Here is an 18,215-nt window from a genome sequence, read left to right as displayed (position 1 = left end):
CCACGACCGCATGCACGACCTTTTCTCGAAGGTGATTTATCGTTCATCTAATGTTCAATTCACTTGCCCGCGCTATTAGTTTGGAGGCGTACTTCGAACAGTAATTAAAATTGAAAGTGCCCTTGCCTTTGCCGTCTTCATACAAGTCAGATTCGCGAGACAACAACAGAAACGCAATGCTAGAATCCCACCCCAGCCGCCTCGTAACTATGGTATAATGCAACTTCTTCCCTCCGCCCAATGAGTCGTCCCAACCAAACCAAACCCTAAAACGCCGTGTACGCTGCAAAATGCAAGGAGTCCAGATGGGGCCACCGCCAACCAATTCCGTCAGTCGTACCGCCCAGCCCGGTAATGATCCAGTGATTTCCCTTCCTCCCTTACTCCATCTCCATTCTCACATCCCCAGCCAACCCGTAGTCCAAGAAGGCCGCCTCCTCAAAGTCATTACCGTCCTGGCCCCCTTGCGGCACCGACATCATGACGTTCTCCTGCCCGACGCATCCCGGGCTCTTCCTGCCCGCCAGCTTCTGCTTCGACCGCCTCGGCACGGCCAGCACCCGCGCATTTTCCCACGGCCCCGCCGGCGGCGCCAGGCTCCGTGGCGAGATCTCCTCCTCGAGGAGCCACGATTCTTGGCTGTCGCAGCTGAGGCGAGTGGGGCCGTGGTAGGGGAGAGTTGCAGCCTGCGCATCGTCGGCGGCATCTTCCTCGTCCGAGGTGAAGAAGCGTTTGCGACTTGGTAGTGCGGCGGCGGCGGTGGTGGTGGCAGTCGAGATGTTGAGAGGCCTGAAGCCAGCTGTCGTCTGCGACGAGGCTGTGCTGGCGACGGTGTCTTGGCTGCTGGTTAGGCCGGGGACGGAGTCGAGGTCGTCGTCATCGGCAGTTGCGGCGCCGTGGTTGTTGCTGTAATAGGCGGGTTGGTAGGCGAGGCCGCCCACTTTGTTGAGGCCGCAAAAAGGCTCGAGTTCGCGTATCGTCGAGGTGAACGTCGTGCTGGGGGTAGTTGTCGTTGAGCGAGAGTTGGCGGAGCCGCTGGTGCTATCTTCGGCCCATAGCGTGAAGGCGCTGTAGGCACCGCCTGTCTTGTAGCCCTCGGGAATGGCTTTGCGGATGCGCATACCGACGTTCAGGAGGTTCGTTTGAATTTGCGGCGGGAGAGTAGGACCGCCGAGGGCCCCGTGGCTCACTGGTTTCGAAGCTGCGTCGGCAGAGGCGGCTGAGGAAACGGTCCTTGGGAAGAAGGACGTTATGGAACGCTGCGAGGGATCGCTGGCTGCGCCGGCAAATTGCCGCTTTGTGCGAGGACCCGACATGTTTGGAGTTGCTGGGCTTGTGGGCTCGAAACTCAGTAGCTTTCGTATTGGGGAGTGCCCTGGGATCGGAGGGATGCAGAGGTTGTGGATGGGCTAGCTGCGATTGCAGGCTGACGGAGGGAAGCAAAGAGAGGCTGGGGCGAGCTGCACTGAAAGGGAACTGGGAATTGGGCGCGTGGGGCCGAGGTGAATTAAGGCGCGACGACCGTGTTTTGACGCGTTAATTGGATTTCCGTGCAGATGATTGGTTGGTTGTTCGAGAAGGAGGGGGCTGGGGAAAGGCTACACTGTACGGATTAATCCGTACTAGTTATTGCGTTGGAGGTACCCGGCAGATCTTGACACCGCAAGGAGCGGAACATGGCCAACTCTCTCAATGCGCAGTTGAAATTCGATTTTGAGCACTGCACACCGCCCCAGTACATACGTAAGGATTCTTGTTTTCTGACAGGGCTATATTCGTAACAACTACCACATACTGTTACAGTGTGTTGCGATTCTGTTGGCCGAGATTCTGCTGAAACCAACACCGCTGCCCCTTGTCTTAGAGTTTGTAGCTGCTTGTGATTGTGCAAACACATACGAAAGTGCGGAATTCGACTAGTGCGAGCTTTCGAGACCTCAGACCCCAAACGTGGCCGCTTCCTTGCATGAAACGGACATTCTGGCACAGCTACGGAGTAGTTGGCCCAGAGTTAGCCTGGTCTGTCGCAAAACATTCCCAAAATAAACTCTCCGCCGTCCAACTCTCCACACAAGCGGAGCGAGCTGGGTGCTACGAAACATCAGAACAAGGACGCACTGCTCGTCAGAATCATGTTTCCTCCTTCATGAGAGAGGCTTCACACGACGGTCAGCCAGCCCGTCCGGGATCGCTGAGCGTCTCTGGGAAAGGGAGAAGTGGTCCAGCTGTGCCGCAAAGTCACTACCATGTCAAAGTCACTACCATGTCAATCTGACGCTTCGAGAGTGGTCATGGAATCTCGTCAATTTGTCGTCGCGAAGCAACAACGATCCCCCAATTTTGTTTCTGCAAACTGCACCGAGCCTCTCGGCAGTGCTCAGCGATCCACGTCCTCGCGTTTAGAAGAGCCTTGCCACCCGCCCGTGGCACGACAGTCTAAACACTTGTGAAAATGCTTCTGCCAGCGATCCTCCCATGCAGTATCACCTGCCTATACAGCAAGAAGACAAGACGAACGATCGGAAAACGCAGATCGAGAGAAAGTCGAAGAAGTCGATGATGCAAGATATCCGGACCCCAAACGCCCTCCCAGGTTGTTGTGCGGGGTGAATGTTGGCGAATCCATCTTCTATCCGCAAATGAGATTGATTTGACGACCGAGAGTAATGTGTTCTAGACGCCCAACTCGAACCAGCCTTGCAGATACCGAGGTGATCCCATTACCATGTCAAGATGCCCAAAGAAAGAAAACAGCCGTGTGCGAACCGCTTACTTCCTCCGGAACGAGCAGCCCTCGGTGAGCCTCGCCTTACCGCCGGTCGGCTGGCAGAGGACAGTCGTGCAGCCCTGGCAGATGACGACGGTCTGGGCGTGGGAGAAGACGGTGGTGATGGTGAAGCAACCCGGGCACTTGACGTCCATGAAGAAGGAGCGAGGAGAAGGCACAAGGGTCTGTGAAATGGAATTGTCAACATTGCCGGCACAAGGGCATTGCTCTTAACGGGTTTGTCGCGTACCTTGAGCTTGTGCTTGCGGGCCTCGGCGGCCGGGCTGGGGTTCAGGAGGTCAACGGCGAGAACCTTCACAAAATCATCCGTCAGCACGACGCCTCGTTCATGATCGCATCTTCCGTCTGCCCGTCGACGTCCCTGTTTCCCTCTGCAAAACAATCCGTATCGCTCCCAGAAACTCAGGCTGTTGATGGATTTCGATGTCCGGCTCCAAGTTCGGCCTTCCAACACTGCATGGTGTAGATGCAGAACCCGTAGTATCGCGGGGGGGAGGGGAACATCGAACGCGCAGTATCGTGGAAATTCAGCAGAGGACCGGCTCCTTACTTACCATCTTGACTAACTATTTCCGAATGTCGAAAAGACGAGCGGTAGCTTGATTGATGAAATCTGGATGGAGTTGGCGGCAGACTCTGGCTCGTTGATGGTTGCGGAGGGGATTTTCAGGCGGGCCCAGCGGGAACGAAGTTCGAGAGGCAAAATTTGGGTCTGTGAGGAGCAAAAGGCAAAATTGGCTACCTTCGAAAGCGGCCTGTTAGGGCTTGCTCGCGTGACCAATGAGATGTGGCTCTACCCCTGCCGTGCCGAGCCAAAGTGGAGCAACCTTCTCGGGCAGTGAGCGATTGACTCAAGGTGGGGTCGAGCATGCAAGATGGGGTAAGTTATCTGCGGCTGGGTAGCGGAGCCATCGTGCCTGGACGTACTCACCTTGCAGAGGGCACGAGAGTGTTCTGACGACATCTTCAGGCAGCAGGATCCGATAACCTTTAAGCCTGAGACGCCGTTAGGACCCGGAATTGAGAGGCGACCTCAACCCACTTGCACTTCGACAAAACGAGAAGATCCACAAGCTCGGTCCCAGCATAATAATACCTCGAGAGGGGCCCCTCACCATGGCAGCACCCGTAGACCAACGGATCGCCGTTCCCATTGATGACCCCAACGCCGACACAGAATGGTCAGACCGGGCCCGTCCGCGTCTCAGTTGGCTCCGATATTGACGCGAATCCTCACATAGGAATGACATTCTCCGCAAACACGGCATAATCCCGGAGAAGCCGCCCTCCCCTACCCCGCTCATCGAGGAGGCCATTCTGGAAGCGCGCCGGCTGGCGCACGAGAACCGCCTCGAAGGCAAGGACCTTTCCGACCTCTCGGATCTCGAAGACGAAGAAGACGAGGCCTTTCTCGAGCAATACCGCCAGAAGCGCATCCGGGAGCTCTCGGAGCTCCAGCAAAAGTCGGTCCACGGCTCCGTCTACCCCATCTCCAAGCCCGAATACGCGCGCGAGGTGACCGAGGCGTCGCAGAACGGGCCCGTGCTCGTCAACCTCACATCGTCGCAGGGCAGCAACGTCGAGTCGCGCGTGCTCTCGGGTCTCTGGCGCCAGGCGGCGCGCGAGTATGGAGACGTCAAGTTCTGCGAGATGCCCGCCGACAAGGCCATCGAGGGCTATCCGGAGCGAAACTGCCCGACAATCCTGGTCTACAACAAAGGTGACATCGTTAAGCAAATCGTTACCTTGGCGACGGTGGGCGGGGTGCGCATGAGCATGCTCGATCTGGACAAGATTCTCGTCGAAGTGGGCGCGGTCAAGGAAGATGACTTGCGAGTGGTCAAGCGGAGGAGGGCAGCGGAGGATGCCGAAGAGGAAAACGCCGCGGGTGGCAGCAGGGGTATCAGGACTGGTAGGGTTGCGGCGAGACGAAATGACGACGATGACGACGACGATGATTGGGACTGAGCAGCCGGCCCGTTCGGGACTGGGTGACTCACTCGGCGCGAGCTTACCCCGTAAGATCGCGGGCTTGTTCCAGAGAGCGCAGGGCTAGCCCAGCGCAGTCCAGCCGAAGCGGAGAGGCGGTCTCAACTGGATCAACTGTGTCCATGTGCTCGTTTGTCTTGGTGGGTTTCTTCCTTCCCGAGTGAGTTACCCTGCTGGGAAGACGCGCGGCAAAGCGATTGGCATTACGAGCTTGTCCAAATTGTCAGGCCGCTCTTCCTGTTGTCAAAAGGGGGGCGTGTTCGACAAGTTCGCCCCGATAGAGCCACGACGGCTTCGCTGAACTGGGATTTAGTCCATCTCCATCCCTGCCACCGTGGCGCTTCGCATGGTATGGTCCGGCCATACTCGGCTCACAAGGATAGCTAGCGAAAGCTAGAGCACAAGCTGGGCGGTCCCGTTTCCACCCAGCTGCGTGACATTGAAAGGCGTTTGTTAAGTGGAATCGCCTACAATAGCTACCACATTTGTATATCTATTGGAACTAAAAGCCGTCGCGCCTATTTATAACGTGGCTAAAGCTGGGAAGAGAAAGGTACAACAACTCCGCGCCTTGACATCTACTTAGGACGAGCTAGCATGCCTCAATCTCCAACGTTGGCCACCCAACGAAAGACAGAGAGGGATTGTTGAAGGTATTAGATTAGTGGGGGGTTGTAACTGTGTCAGAAATAATGTCACTGTTGAGACTCCGGAAGCCAACCCGAGCATGCTTCCCCTCTCGATATACCCGAAACGCCTCCAGGTACATATATATATATATATATATATATATATATATATATATATCCCACCAGAACCGTGTATCTCCCAAACGCCTGAAGCGAACCAAGAAGAGCCAAATGAGTCTGCGCCCTTGCCAACCTAAAGGATATGGGGAAAGCACGTGATAAGGGAGGAAGAAAGAGACAAAGTTGAAGGAAAGCAGTGCTCAGAACGGCCCAACCCGCTCGTTTCCACAAGTGTACAGGCTGACATGGTTATCGCCGCGGGCGGCACACCCTAGGAGCATACGGTGCGGGTGGAACGCAGTGGCGGCAAGCGGGGCAGCTTTGTGGCCCAGGAACCCCGAATAGGGCTCTAGGCGAGTGATTTCATGCCCATCAAAGTCGAACACCTTGACGAGGTGCGCAGAAGTACCGCTAATCAAACAGTTAGTCGCCCGAAACTCGCTAAGCAGAAGTTCATGCTCCCTGGACACACTTACATGGCAAACACAGGTAAATGCTCATGCGTGCTGGCCGTCCGGAGCACGTCCTTGGTTGTCTGGAACGTCTTGAGGGGCTGCTCCATGCGAATATCCCAGAGGTTCACCTTGCCGTTGCGGCTCGCAGACAGTAGCTCACGTTGACCCCCGCGCTGCATATGCACCGAGCGCACCCACTGCCTGTTCTCGTCCTTCCACTTGCGGACCATCGAGTCCTGCGGCTTCAAGCGCGTGTCGAAGACGCGGACGGCGCCGTCACCGAAGCCTGCGACGAAGATGTTGCCCGTCATCTGATCCGACGTCAGCGACGTCACGCAGGAGCCCGATCGCGCTGGGATTTCGTGTGTGCACATCTCGTGGCCCGCGTTCCAAATCCGGATGACTCGCTCATCGCCGGCCACCAGCACCTGACCGTTGACCTGCTGCCAGTCAAACACCATGCCGGAGTTGACATTGGAAGGAACCAGGTGGGTTAATGCGCGCCACGAAGATGCAAGCTCCACGCCCTCATCGCTGTCGTACTTGTTATAGATACGGATGACGCCATCCGATGAACCGGTCATGAGGAGCGCCTGGTCGTCCTCGTTGATGAACCGCATGTCGGAGATCTTGGAACCTTCTGGATTGCCGTTCGAGAAGCGGCTCTTACGGGTATTGGTCTTCCAATCCCAGATGGTGACGGTGTTCCCATCGTCGGCAACCGCGATGTGGTTTTCGAATTGGTGGAAAGTCATCTTCGACGGCTGTGAGCCAGTTACGATGACTCCCGCTTGACTATTCCATCTGTGTGTCCTGGCGTATGTTTTTTGAGGCTGAGTTTCTCTAAGAACAGCTTCGTTGCGAGACCGCCGCCAGAGCCGCTCATTGTACTCGTTGCTTCCTGGTTCTTCTGCCTCGGGTGCCTTCATCTGAGGTTCTCGGAAGTACTCGGTTGACCATTCCAGAAAAGTGCTGACGAGGGGAAGGGTGGGCGTCTCCTTGGGGTCGCGTTCCTTGTAACCCGCACAGAGCGGCTCGTTCGCAACATGATAGTTTGATGGCGGCGCAGCCTGGTCGTGCTGCTCCGGTGGTGCGTTTTCGAGGCTCGGTCCCTTCCAACTTCGCTGAGAGAACGACCTTTGCAATCCGGGAGTTCCGGGGGGTGTTGGAGCATTGGAGGATCCGTCCAGCGTTCCCATAAGGGGACCAAAAAGGTAGCTTGCGGTCCGCTTGAGAAGTCCGGGAGACGGCATCGGCTGCGCCGCCGCAGTACGGCTGCCCGCCACGGTGGTCCTCTGGCTCGTGTCGCCTCTCGACACTTTCCTAGAGCGGCGAAGGATCTCGTCCATCAGAGACTGCGCTTGAGCGCCCACGGGAGAGTGCAGCAGCGCGTGGTGGACATAGTCCATGATTATGGTGGCGTCCCTTTGTACCTCCGGGTGGGGATCGACGCTCAGGATGTTGATGTGCTTCCAGCATGCTGCAAACACCGAATCGTGGGCCACGCCAAACGCGCTGGGCGAGATGGTGCCGTCCCGCTCACGGTTCTCGCGCCGCGCGTAATGGAGACCCATTTTGTGGTCTAATCCGTCCTCCGGGGGAGGGAAGAGTTGGTACTCCTTCTCCTCAAGAAGCTGCTCGTAGGCAGCAACGAGGAACTTATTCTCGTAGCGGAGAACAAAGTGTGAAAAGAAGACAAGGAGTTCTTTCCGAACGATAGGGCTGCCGTCCGTAGCCAGCTCTAGCATGGCCCAAGCAATACCCTCTTCAATCCTGGCCACTTCATCGGTGAGGTCGGGGATGCCAAGAAACGTGGTCATCGCGTGCGCCATCGCGGCGCGAACCTCGGGGCAGTGATCCTTAATGAGGTAGGAAAGCTTATGGTGAGCGTTCTCCCGGATGCCCCTCCACTTCGCATCGGGAAGATCACTCCAAAGCTGACTGATGCAGAGACAGGACCATTGACGTAGTAGAGGATTCTCGGGGTGCTCAATATGATGAAGGCAGTAGGTCATGATGTCGGTTGAGTTGCAGACGATCTGACCGGGCTTGAAGCCCTTGCAGAGCATCGCCAAGATGAAGGCGCACATGGCCTTGTGTTCGTCCAGGACGACAACGCCAACGACCGGGAACGTCTCTTGTGGCTTCATTATAGCCGCAAAATAGGTATATCCGTTATCCTTGATAAGGTCTTGCTGGCACGAGATGTCGACGGCCAGCACGCGAGTCCAGATGAAAACCATGACTGGCTTGAGTTCTTGCGCGGCCGATTGCAGCAATTTGAGCACGTAAGGAAAGATGCCTATGCTCAGTGCCAGCTGTACTGCCCAGGGGCCGAGGTCAAGGAATCTGCCCAAGAGGATCAAGGCTCGTAGTCGATGCTGCTGGCTGAGGAGGACTTGGAGGACCACGGGAAGTTGCTCTGGGGGCTTTTGCGAGACGGCATCCCCCCTTGTCAGGTAGATCTCGAAAGCTGTGAGCTGTTCTGTGAAGAAGGTCGAGTTGACGTACTCGTACGGGATGCCTTCTTGCTCCCTCCGTTCCAGCATGGGGAGTTGCGCGAGCGCCATGTCAACCGCGAGGTCCCAGCTCTCCCAGAGCGGGTGCCGGCGGGTGTCCGGCAACTCAGGGTAGGACTTGGGAGTACACCCATAGACTGGCATGATGCGCTGTGCCAAGAGGAAGTTGCGGAACAGAGCCGCCACTGCAAAAGCGTTGAGTTAGGAGAGCGCAGGGAAACGAAGGATAACTTGGGAGGAAGAAAGGCTCACCCATCAGGTCTTGTCGGAAGAACTTGCGAAACAGCGGACGCGGGAGAGTTGTCCAGGCTATGGTATCCGTAATGGCCGTGAAGATCCAGTTCAGCTCTCCCAGGGGCGTCCGTCGTTCCTGGAGCCTTCCCGGGAGCTTCCGAGCTCTCTCAGGGGTGATATTGGTTTTGAGCGGGTTCTGTAGTACAAAGAACCAAAGAGCCATCTCAATCGGCGTGGTCAAGCAGCAAGTAAAGAGATCGGCTGGCAGCAGGGGATTCGTCGGTAGGTTCTCCTTGGAGTCGCAGGCCGCCAGATGTATGTAGGGGCGGTAATTCGTCTTCTCATGATTCGGATCCTTGAGCATCTGCTCCTCCTCTTCTTGCTCATGTTTCTCGACGAACTTGTGGTAGTTTCTGAGGATGTTCCCTGCCTCGGAGCAATCCCAAACGAAAATCGTGGGAGCCTGGAGCCACTGCTGAAGGTCATACAGCGAAACCGGGATATATTGGGTATAGTTTTTGTTGAAGACCCAGATCTCGCCGGAAGCGGTCGGCTTGGGCACCCCATGCCCGTTATAGTGCAAGAGAACTCGTTCATCCTTGGCGTTGCGGCGAAGGGATATGCAGAATTTCTTGGTCTCCTCGATGGACGGGTCAAGGTATTGCTTATAGCGAGTTCGGAGGGCGAGATTCTCGTATTGAGCCTGCAGAGCTTTGCCAATGTTTTCCAACGCTTTGCCGACTGGCGGAACGGTTGGGTCCTGCCAGGCCTCTAGCTTGGCTCCGGGTGTGGTCCGCAGCTGGTCTGGAGGCTCAACGCCAATGTTCAGACAGACGGCAATGGCAGCTGAAACCGTCTTGAGCCGATCGCGCATTCGCCAGTCCTGAAGTTCGAAGGCCGGTGACTTGGGCTTCCCCGTCGTCTCATGGCGTTTGTCGGTGAAATACATGTACCAACTCTGCAAAGGCATCAGCCCCAAGACTCAGGCTGTTTCCGGATATGTTTTGGGCCGTCGACGTCGGCACCCGCTGCCCTGAGAGGCAAGGCGGGGAACGGTACCGCGAACCACAGCAGGCATGGAGCGCTCTGGATTCATCCAGAAATCATGCAGGGTTGACGCGGGGTTTAAGTATGCACTTGCAGGAGTCAAGGCGCATTGACCGACAAAAATAACATCCGCACCCCAACGCTCGCGCTCCCGGTAACTGAAATGACACTTACATTGGCGAGTTGGGCGATGATGTCTTCAGACAGGTAATGGTCCTCGAATCCATGCCTGGCGCCCAGGTCGTAGTACTCTTCCCCAACATTGTCGTCGGCCTCGTCAAAACGCGGGCGGTGCTCACTCTTGGATCGAAGCAATGGAGGTTTGGCTGGCCTCGTGGCAACAGAGCGATTTCCTTCGACTGGTCCGGAATCGGCAGGGTTGCTTGGGACCACAGCCTGATTGTCCCCAGGGGCGCTGGACGGGCGCTGCGTGGAGGCGGGGGTCGGGGACGTGACCCGTCTGTCATTTTCCAGCGGCTGCCCCGTCCGCGCCGGAGCGTGCGCCGAAGAAGCGCCATTCATGTTCCTGTTGGGTTGCGACGATGATGCCGATGCCGATGCCGATGCCGACGCTTCGGCGTACTGGGCCTGGAGGTACGACATGGCGTGCGTCGTCTGTCGAGAGAAAGAGCCAGGATGTCGGGACGGTGAGGACGCGGCAAGAGTGGCGGCTCTCGAGAATTGAGCCGAGCCCTGCCCTCGGCCGAGTTGGGCAGGCTGCGGCACGTCCAGGGAAATGGCCGTCATGGTTGGCTAAAAAAGGCAGGAAATCATGATCCAGCGACAACTCGGCCGTACTTCCTAGGTCGAATATGGTCGCTGGCAGGAGCCGACGAGGGGCCCGTCTGTTCGCAGTCGGAAGTGATAGGAGCGGCAGTCGCGGAGTGCCGGAGAATCAACACACAGGCATGAAGAGCACGGAAAACAACTCGTGGATCATTGCCAAGTCTAAAGGCTTGAAGATGTGGAGTGGATTGCCGACGCAAGGAACGGCGCGACAAACCGATGCGAACCAAGAATGGGTGGAGAGACTGAGATGGCTCAGGTTGACGTCGTTCAGCGCGCTAGGTCTCGATTCCGGGCACGACAGCTCAGGTGTGCGCGGCCTTGGCTCGCTGCAGCGAGTGTAACCCGAGCAGACCGCCCGCTCCTTACCCCAAGCCCCCCCCAAAGAGTGGACCCCACCAGCCCCGCCAGTGCCAACAAGCAGAGTCCGTAGTTCCTTACACTGCAGATACTCCTTACGGATTACGGCGACCCCAAAGCCTTGCAAGCGCCCGACCCCAGACAATTAGCAGCACGTGACAACGTAGAAGAAGTCGGTTGCATTCGCCCACCAACTTCAACGACAAGTCCACACTGCATTGGTCGACACGGAGAGGCGGAAAGTCCGCTTACTGCGGTACGTATGAGAAACCGCCCCCAAATGGGCGCGGCTGATGCAGACGGGATGGGAGGAAGCAGCCAATGGGATATACGGATGATGAATGCTCGCACTCGACAAGTACATACGGATCCGTACATTATCCGTACTACCGAAACGCTCTGCTCCCCCTTTGTTGTCAAGGCCAGCAAAACCTCGAAGGCTGATTGCTGCCTTGATGAGTGCCCACAAGCACGTGTTTAGAAACGTATGCATGGTGTAAATGGTCAAGAGGAGGCAAGAGAGTTATGTACCTACGGTGCATGGAAAATATATATAGGAATAGGCGGACGAAAGCACTGGGAGGCCGAAAAAAAATCCTCTTCATGAGACTCCGTTGATAGGCACCTTCGAAGGCATGACGGAGCGACTTGTATGTATTGTACATACTGTACATACAGGTACGGATAACTACACTAGTGTCTGGACAATGCTGGGAACAAGGATTTCACGTCTACGTTATCAGGCACGCGCGTACTCCGTATGTTCTGTCATTTAAGGTTGCACCACGCATTTCGCTAGCGTGAAACATGAAACAGCATGGGGTCGAATGGCACCTTGTTCGGGCTTGCAGCACCTGCTGGGCGGGCAAGCGATAGATCAACGCTTGGGCAATATGGGCGGAAAAAAAGGTGAAGATTCCTCCATGGCATCCACAATGCTACGGGGTATGCACCAACTTACATTGATTATGTGACCTTCTTCGATCCTGTATCGTTATTTTCCTTCTCTTTTCCGTTTCCCACTCCTCCCCCCCCCCCCCCCCCCCCAAAAAAAAAAAAGAAGCAGCAAAGTTCAACATGTTCACCTTCCGGCATCGTGTTTCCAGGCGCTTGGATTCTGTTGGGGCGCCGACGGACGCCGCTTAGCCGGCGCGGATCCTCAAAATGGGGATGATGTGCATGAGCAGTCACATTGAAGGAGAGTCCGTCGCGCTGTCAGATGCGTCAACCAAAGACAAAAATTCTATAATCCGTACACGTTCTCGTTCCAGATCATGTGTACGTCCTCGGTAGTCTAGTGTATACATGAAGTGAAAACGGCACGACATTGCGGATACACAGTGTCTATGTTGTACACTGGTGTGCTTGGGAATTTGGGAATCAGCACTTCCAATTATAGAAACTACCTCAGCCGCGCAGTGGCTGCGAGACGGATGTTGCAGAGTGTGTACGGAATACGCAACATCTCAGACTTCAAGTATGGTTGTGGTGTCACCCGTAGTATGTTCCAACAGCGCCTCGACTGCGCCGAGATGTTGCTGAATGTGCTGAATGTGCTGGGGAACACCGAGTGTCGAGTGGCCCGGGAGAAGAGCGTTTCTTGGAAAAGCTGTAACCCCTGAATGCTGCTCTCTGCCCCTTTTCGCTCACGCCAGGCGAAGGCCGAGTTTTTCGTACTGTCTTGAGGCTAAAAAAATGCTGTGATTGGCCGGCCGCTCAGTTTTCTACATATGAGGCGGCAGGTGCTAAGGCTTCATAGTGGTCCGTGGTCTGGGGCCCACCCTTTCCGTGCCCCGAACCCCCATGCCTGCCGCTCTAGTGTAACTTGTTACATTGGCCAAGGGCCTTGAGTGCTGCTGGGCCTTCCAGGCTTCCCAGCTCGAAATCTTCCTCGGACAGGGCGCATTGAGCTTGCCTTCGGCATCCATTTACACTCCCGCGGGACTAGCAGTCGGTGCTCGCGACAGAATCAACCGGCTTTGCGGTTTTGATACCCGCTTCCCTCACGACGTGCGTCATACATAACCGTTTTTGCCCCGTGCTGGTTACTCCCTCTTTTTGTGCTGTCCATATCGGGTTCGTTGTGGTCACTGGCCAGGGGATCCCCCTCATCCGAAAAAAAAAGACAGGAGGTTGAACACCAAACAAACTCGGACTGCCTTGCTGCTGCGCCGACTCCACCGCGAAACCGATGCTTTCCCAGCCATCGCTATACTCGAGCGCCGAGTCCATTGCCAACATCCCTACGCCTCCCGTGTCGTAGCTGTCTGCACCATCCTGCCATAAGACGTCACTGGGCGGCTTTGCGCTCTCGTACAGTCAGCTGAGGAGCGTGCGCTTTCTCCCAAGCTTCCGCCGCCAAGGCCCATCCGACATCGCAAGGAGCCTGCCGTTAGCTCTGCGAGACCCGATTGCCGAGCGAGCAATCCTTTCCGACCCGTCATGGCATTTCTCTTCAAATCCAAGAAGCACCAGGACCGGGGACTCTCGAGCCGAGATGGATCGCAGGGCTCCGGGTCGGCGGCGGGTGCGGCAGGCCGTGTGAGGGAAGAGAAGGGATCTCGATCCACGCCCACCGGCAGTCTCCATTCGCTCGACAACGATGGAAGTATGGGAAGCCCAGATCAAGCGTACGCCCGCCAGAGAGGTCAGAGTCTGGATCGACAGCCGCAACACCAGCAACATCCAAACGAGCCGCCGGTACGGATCGCTTCTTCCGCCAGGTCTATCGACATGGAACGAATGACTGACATATCATCGTTTAGTATCGCAATGGCTCGGCCTCGCAGTTGGCGGCAAACCCGAACGCTTCGTTGTACCCCTGGTCGCAGCGAAGGTTAACCTACACATCATCGCACCCGAGCCCGTTTCCGAGATATGGTGCTGCAGTCAATTCGGTTTCGTCCAAGGAGGGCGACATCTATGTGATGGGCGGCCTGATCAATAGCTCAACGGTGAAGGGCGACCTGTGGCTGATCGAAGCTGGTGCCAACATGGCTTGCTACCCGCTGGCAACCACCGCCGAGGGACCGGGCCCGAGAGTCGGCCATGCAAGCCTGCTGGTGGGCAACGCATTCATTGTGTTCGGAGGAGATACCAAGATCGAAGAAACAGACGTCCTCGACGAGACTCTTTACCTGTTGAACACATGTAAGACACTGGTCGCAGTTCCTCGGTGTGACGGACTTGCTAACGCCGCTCAGCGACGCGGCAATGGTCAAGAGCGCTACCTCCCGGGCCACGGCCCTCGGGTCGATACGGCCACTCGTTGAATATTCTTGGCTCGAAAATCTACATCTTCGGTGGCCAAGTGGAAGGGTACTTCATGAACGATCTAACCGCCTTTGATTTGAACCAGCTGCAGAACCCCAATAATCGTTGGGAGATGCTGCTTCCCAACAGTGACAGCGGGGTCCAGCCTCCGGGAAAGCTACCGCCAGCAAGGACAAATCATACCATGGTGACTTTCAATGACAAGCTGTACCTGTGAGTATCTTCCTGATCACTAACGATCACTAATGGTCACAGGATTGTTGACTAAGATCGGCCAGGTTTGGTGGCACGAATGGGTTCCAGTGGTTCAACGACGTCTGGTCTTACGACCCTATGACAAATACGTGGTCACTGTTGGATTGTATTGGCTACATTCCGTGTCCACGGGAAGGTCATGCGGCGGCGTTAGTCGACGATGTCATGTACGTCTTTGGAGGCCGCACAGAGGATGGGGCGGATCTCGGCGACCTGGCTGCGTTCAGGATTACCACTCGCCGCTGGTACACTTTCCAGAATATGGGTCCGTCTCCCTCGCCAAGGTCTGGACACAGCATGACTACGGTCGGCAAGACGATCGTAGTCGTCGGGGGGGAACCGAGCTCTGCAACGACCGCGGTCAATGATTTGGCGCTTGTGTATTGCTTGGATACTACCAAGATCCGCTATCCAAACGACTCCGGGGCTGCACCGAGGACCAGGCGCCCCAGTGATGTCTCTGCCTCGACATCTGCCAGGAACACGCCCTCGCGCGATGTCTCCAACGGCCCGTCCGATACCAGGAGGCAGACTGGAGTTCCCAACGCTCCCAGCGGCTTCCGGTCCCCAACAGGCGATCCCGGTGCACCGAACGGCCAGCCTAACGGCCCTTCCAGGCTTCCGAGATCGGCAGGTCCCGCAGCGCCTGCTGGCCCGCCGCCGCAGGGACAGCCACCAAAGCCGAATTCCAATGCGGCGACATCCCGACCGAGGACATCCTCGTTGGACCGTCAAGAGCAATCGCCTACTTCCCCCGGAGCATCCGCTGCCCCACAACAGGTCTCAGCGCTCCGTGAGGCTGAGAGTGCCGCGGTAAACGGCAGGCGCACTCCTCCCACACAGAATCCTCCGCGGTCTTCCTCGAGACAAGCAGAAAATCAGCCCGTTGATGCACCTAAAGCGAAATCACCCAAACAGGGACGAAGTCAGGGATCTGTTGACAGCTCGACCGAGCCCACACTCAAACAGGCGGTGCCGCGACCCTCCTCTCCTCCACCTCCTAATCGGCAACCTAGCAATCCTCTATCTCGAAGATCTTCTACCAGAAACTCCCAGACTGTTGCTCTGCTCAAGGAGCTTGATGCCGCCAGAAGTCGAAATGCCTGGTATGCATCAGAGCTGGAGCTGGCTCGCAGGGCTGGGTATGTGCCGAGTACGTCGCTCAGCCCGGTCCTCGACAACCGTGCCATGGAGACGTTTGACGACGAGGATAAACCACTCATCGAAGCCCTGCTCGCTATGCGGACGGAGCTGGCCAATGTCCAGGCTTCCGTCGACAAACAAGCCGTTCTGGCGGCTAAGCAGATCGCTGAGGCGGAGAGGCAAAGAGACGCCGCGATTCAGGAAGCCGTGTACGCCAAGGCGAAATTGGCTGCCGCACGTGTAGGGGGGAGCGCTAACAGCACGCCGCGGCTTGACGGTGAGCAAGACATAGACGACAGGGTTAGTGAGATTAGCAAGAAACTTGCGGTCGCACTCAACGCCCAGAAGGAACTCCAGGATCAGCTGGACCGTCTCAGCACCGAATACGAAGCCGAGAGGAAGGCGCGCAAGTTGGCGGATGAGACGGCCAACGCGGCGCACAAGAGGATGGCGGACCTGGAGAACTACAAGCAGCAGAACGCATCCGAACTCGAGCGGCTTAAGGCTGAGCTGCACTTGGCCCAGCGGGAAGCGCGGGAGCAGGCCGTGGCCGCCGCGGAAGCCGCGGCCTCCGCGGAGATGCTTCGAGTTGAGAAGGAGGGGATTGAACAGAAATACAATGAGGCGGTGGGGAGCTCCAAGGAACACGCGGAAACCTTCGCCAGCCTGCGGGAAGCCGTAGCCGCTTCCGCCGAAACCAAGGCGCTGCTGGAGCGGAAACTCGACGAGGAGCGGGCGCTTCGGGAAACGGTTGAAACGAAGCTTAACAAGCTCAAGGCCGAGCACGAAGCGCGGACGGCGGAGCTGGTCGCCGCCACCCAGCGCCTACGAGATGCGGAGGAGCTGGCGGAGCAGCACGCCAACGAGGCGCGGCTGCACCGCGAAGCCGTGATGGCTGGTCTTGAAAAGATCTCGATGAAGGATACGAACAAGTCTGATAAGGGCGAGAGCGAACGGATCCGCGCTCTTCAGAGTCAGATTGATGCCGCCAACGCCTTGGTCAGAAAGTATCAGCAAGAAGCGGATGGGGCGGCGGACAAGTTACGGGGCGCGGAAGAACGCATCGCTGGACTGGAAGCATACCAAGAACAGGCCAGCCGTGAGGGCGTGTCGATTCGTCGGCAATTGCAGAACGCCCTGAGGGAAACCCAAAGCCTCCAAGCCGGGAACTCGGAGCTCAAGCAGCAATTGGCCAAGCAACAGCAGGAGACCAATGCGCTGCTGATTCAGTACAACGCCCTGAAAGAGATCCTCGGCGAGAGAGGGATTTCGCCGACCGCAGCCGTGCGATCCCGCAGCAGCCCGCGCAACAGTCCACGCGAGGGGTCTCCTGAGCAGATGCGTCTGCGTGAGCTGGAGCAGCAGCTCACTGCCGCACAGGCAGCGCTTGTGGAGACAAGAAACCAGGCCGCGGCTCAGGCGCAAGAGTCGGAATCAACATACCGCGACAAACTGGCTCAGCTTGAGAACGACTATCAGTCGGCTGTGCATTACGTCAAGGGCACCGAGAAGATGCTGAAGCAGCTCAAGGAGCAGCTCTCGCGCTACAAGGCTGAGAACGCCAAGTTGAAGGAGCAGCTGGTCGAGTTAGAGGAGAGGCTCGAGGCCGAGCCGTCGTCCCCTAAAGGCCAGCAGGGCGCCGCAGACTGGGAGACGCAACAGAAGACCCTGAAAGCGGAGGTCGAAAGACTTCAGACAGAGCTCCATGACACTGCATCCAACCTCGAAGAGCAACTGAAATCGCTTCGGCAGGAACTTGCCGACGCCCAGCGCGAACGCAATGCCACCCTCCAGGACAACGAAGAGGCGAATCGCCGTCTAGAGGCTGCCAAACGCGACCTAGAACAACTTCAGCAAGAAAATGCGCTGCTCGAACGCCGCGCCCAGGACGCTGAACAGAAGGTCAGCACACTCCTTGACCAAGTCGAGCTCTCGGTCGACAACTACCGCCGCCGAAGCCGACAGGTCCCAAGCGTCAATTCGGAAACCATCGGCCCGGGCGGCTCCGGCCCCGCCAACGGCAACGGCGGTGGCAGCGGTGGCAGCAAGCACCACCGCATCCCCGGCCACTTGCGCCAGGAGTCCACCGCCAGCGAGTCGGAGAGCCTCTACGACCCCTCCGCTCCCAGCGCCCATGGAGATACCCCTCACCTTAGCCTCGGCGATGCCCGGAACAGTGCGGCGCTGGACAGCCTGGCCAACGAGCTGGAGACTCTGCGCAGCCACTGGGAAGCGACTAATAAGAACTACCGGCTGAGCAACACGTTCGACTTTGACGCCAACCCGGTGACGGCGGCCGCGGCGGCCAACGCGTCGTCCGGGAGGAAAGATGAGAGCGGGGCTGGGCTGGGCCTGAGCGAGAGTCTGGCGGACTGGAGGAAGAGGCTGGATGAGAGCCATCCGGATACTCCTGGTGGGAAATAGGGCGGGCTCTTGTTCGACGACGGGTTGGCTTGACGACGGCGTGGCGTCTTTGCGCACGCGACGGTGTTTTTTGCAGCCAGGGTTGAAGGGTGTGTACTACAAACACCTTTTTGGGGGAGGGGGGCCATCTTGTTTTGACCTCTCGCTGGGGTGGCTGAGGAATATTTTTTGTCTCTTCCTTTTTCATTCTTCT

At 57.2% G+C, this 18,215-nt stretch overlaps 5 protein-coding genes across 5 annotated transcripts; 2 read left to right on the top strand and 3 right to left on the bottom strand.

Moving 5' to 3' along the window:
- Positions 1 to 69: 69 nt before the first annotated feature.
- On the bottom strand, positions 70 to 1,231 carry P884DRAFT_254991 (ribonucleotide reductase inhibitor-domain-containing protein). Its single transcript, XM_069440947.1, has one exon. It carries the CDS (start codon positions 1,119 to 1,121, stop codon positions 381 to 383), a length of 741 nt encoding a protein of 246 aa, XP_069301227.1. The 5' UTR covers positions 1,122 to 1,231; the 3' UTR covers positions 70 to 380.
- Positions 1,232 to 2,769: 1,538 nt separating this feature from the next.
- P884DRAFT_296754 (40S ribosomal protein eS27) lies at positions 2,770 to 3,752 on the bottom strand (the record flags this gene model as incomplete). Its single annotated transcript, XM_069444440.1, has 3 exons — positions 2,770 to 2,952; positions 3,018 to 3,080; positions 3,720 to 3,752. The coding sequence occupies 3 exons, from the start codon at positions 3,750 to 3,752 to the stop codon at positions 2,770 to 2,772; spliced, it is 279 nt and encodes a 92-aa protein (XP_069301226.1).
- A 152-nt stretch (positions 3,753 to 3,904) lies between these two features.
- Positions 3,905 to 4,756, top strand: P884DRAFT_191690 (thioredoxin-like protein; the record flags this gene model as incomplete). Its single annotated transcript, XM_069437603.1, has 2 exons — positions 3,905 to 3,969; positions 4,030 to 4,756. The coding sequence occupies 2 exons, from the start codon at positions 3,905 to 3,907 to the stop codon at positions 4,754 to 4,756; spliced, it is 792 nt and encodes a 263-aa protein (XP_069301225.1).
- Positions 4,757 to 5,430: 674 nt separating this feature from the next.
- On the bottom strand, positions 5,431 to 10,864 carry P884DRAFT_254987 (raptor N-terminal caspase like domain-containing protein). The gene is made up of 4 exons (XM_069440946.1): positions 9,956 to 10,864; positions 8,753 to 9,692; positions 6,003 to 8,685; positions 5,431 to 5,937 (listed from the first exon to the last, which is right to left on the bottom strand). The coding sequence occupies exons 1-4, from the start codon at positions 10,526 to 10,528 to the stop codon at positions 5,727 to 5,729; spliced, it is 4,407 nt and encodes a 1,468-aa protein (XP_069301224.1). The 5' UTR covers positions 10,529 to 10,864; the 3' UTR covers positions 5,431 to 5,726.
- A 2,505-nt stretch (positions 10,865 to 13,369) lies between these two features.
- Positions 13,370 to 18,022, top strand: P884DRAFT_191416 (uncharacterized protein; the record flags this gene model as incomplete). Its single annotated transcript, XM_069437588.1, has 4 exons — positions 13,370 to 13,627; positions 13,693 to 14,077; positions 14,131 to 14,413; positions 14,479 to 18,022. The coding sequence occupies 4 exons, from the start codon at positions 13,370 to 13,372 to the stop codon at positions 18,020 to 18,022; spliced, it is 4,470 nt and encodes a 1,489-aa protein (XP_069301223.1).
- Between the last annotated feature and the right edge of the window lie 193 nt (positions 18,023 to 18,215).

The sequence above is a fragment of the Thermothelomyces heterothallicus genome (assembly GCF_042370625.1).
Source record: "Thermothelomyces heterothallicus CBS 202.75 unplaced genomic scaffold P884_scaffold_2, whole genome shotgun sequence".
Classification (NCBI taxonomy): domain Eukaryota; kingdom Fungi; phylum Ascomycota; class Sordariomycetes; order Sordariales; family Chaetomiaceae; genus Thermothelomyces; species Thermothelomyces heterothallicus.
Note: the sequence above shows the minus strand (reverse complement) of the source record. Positions and strands in the feature narration are given on the sequence as shown.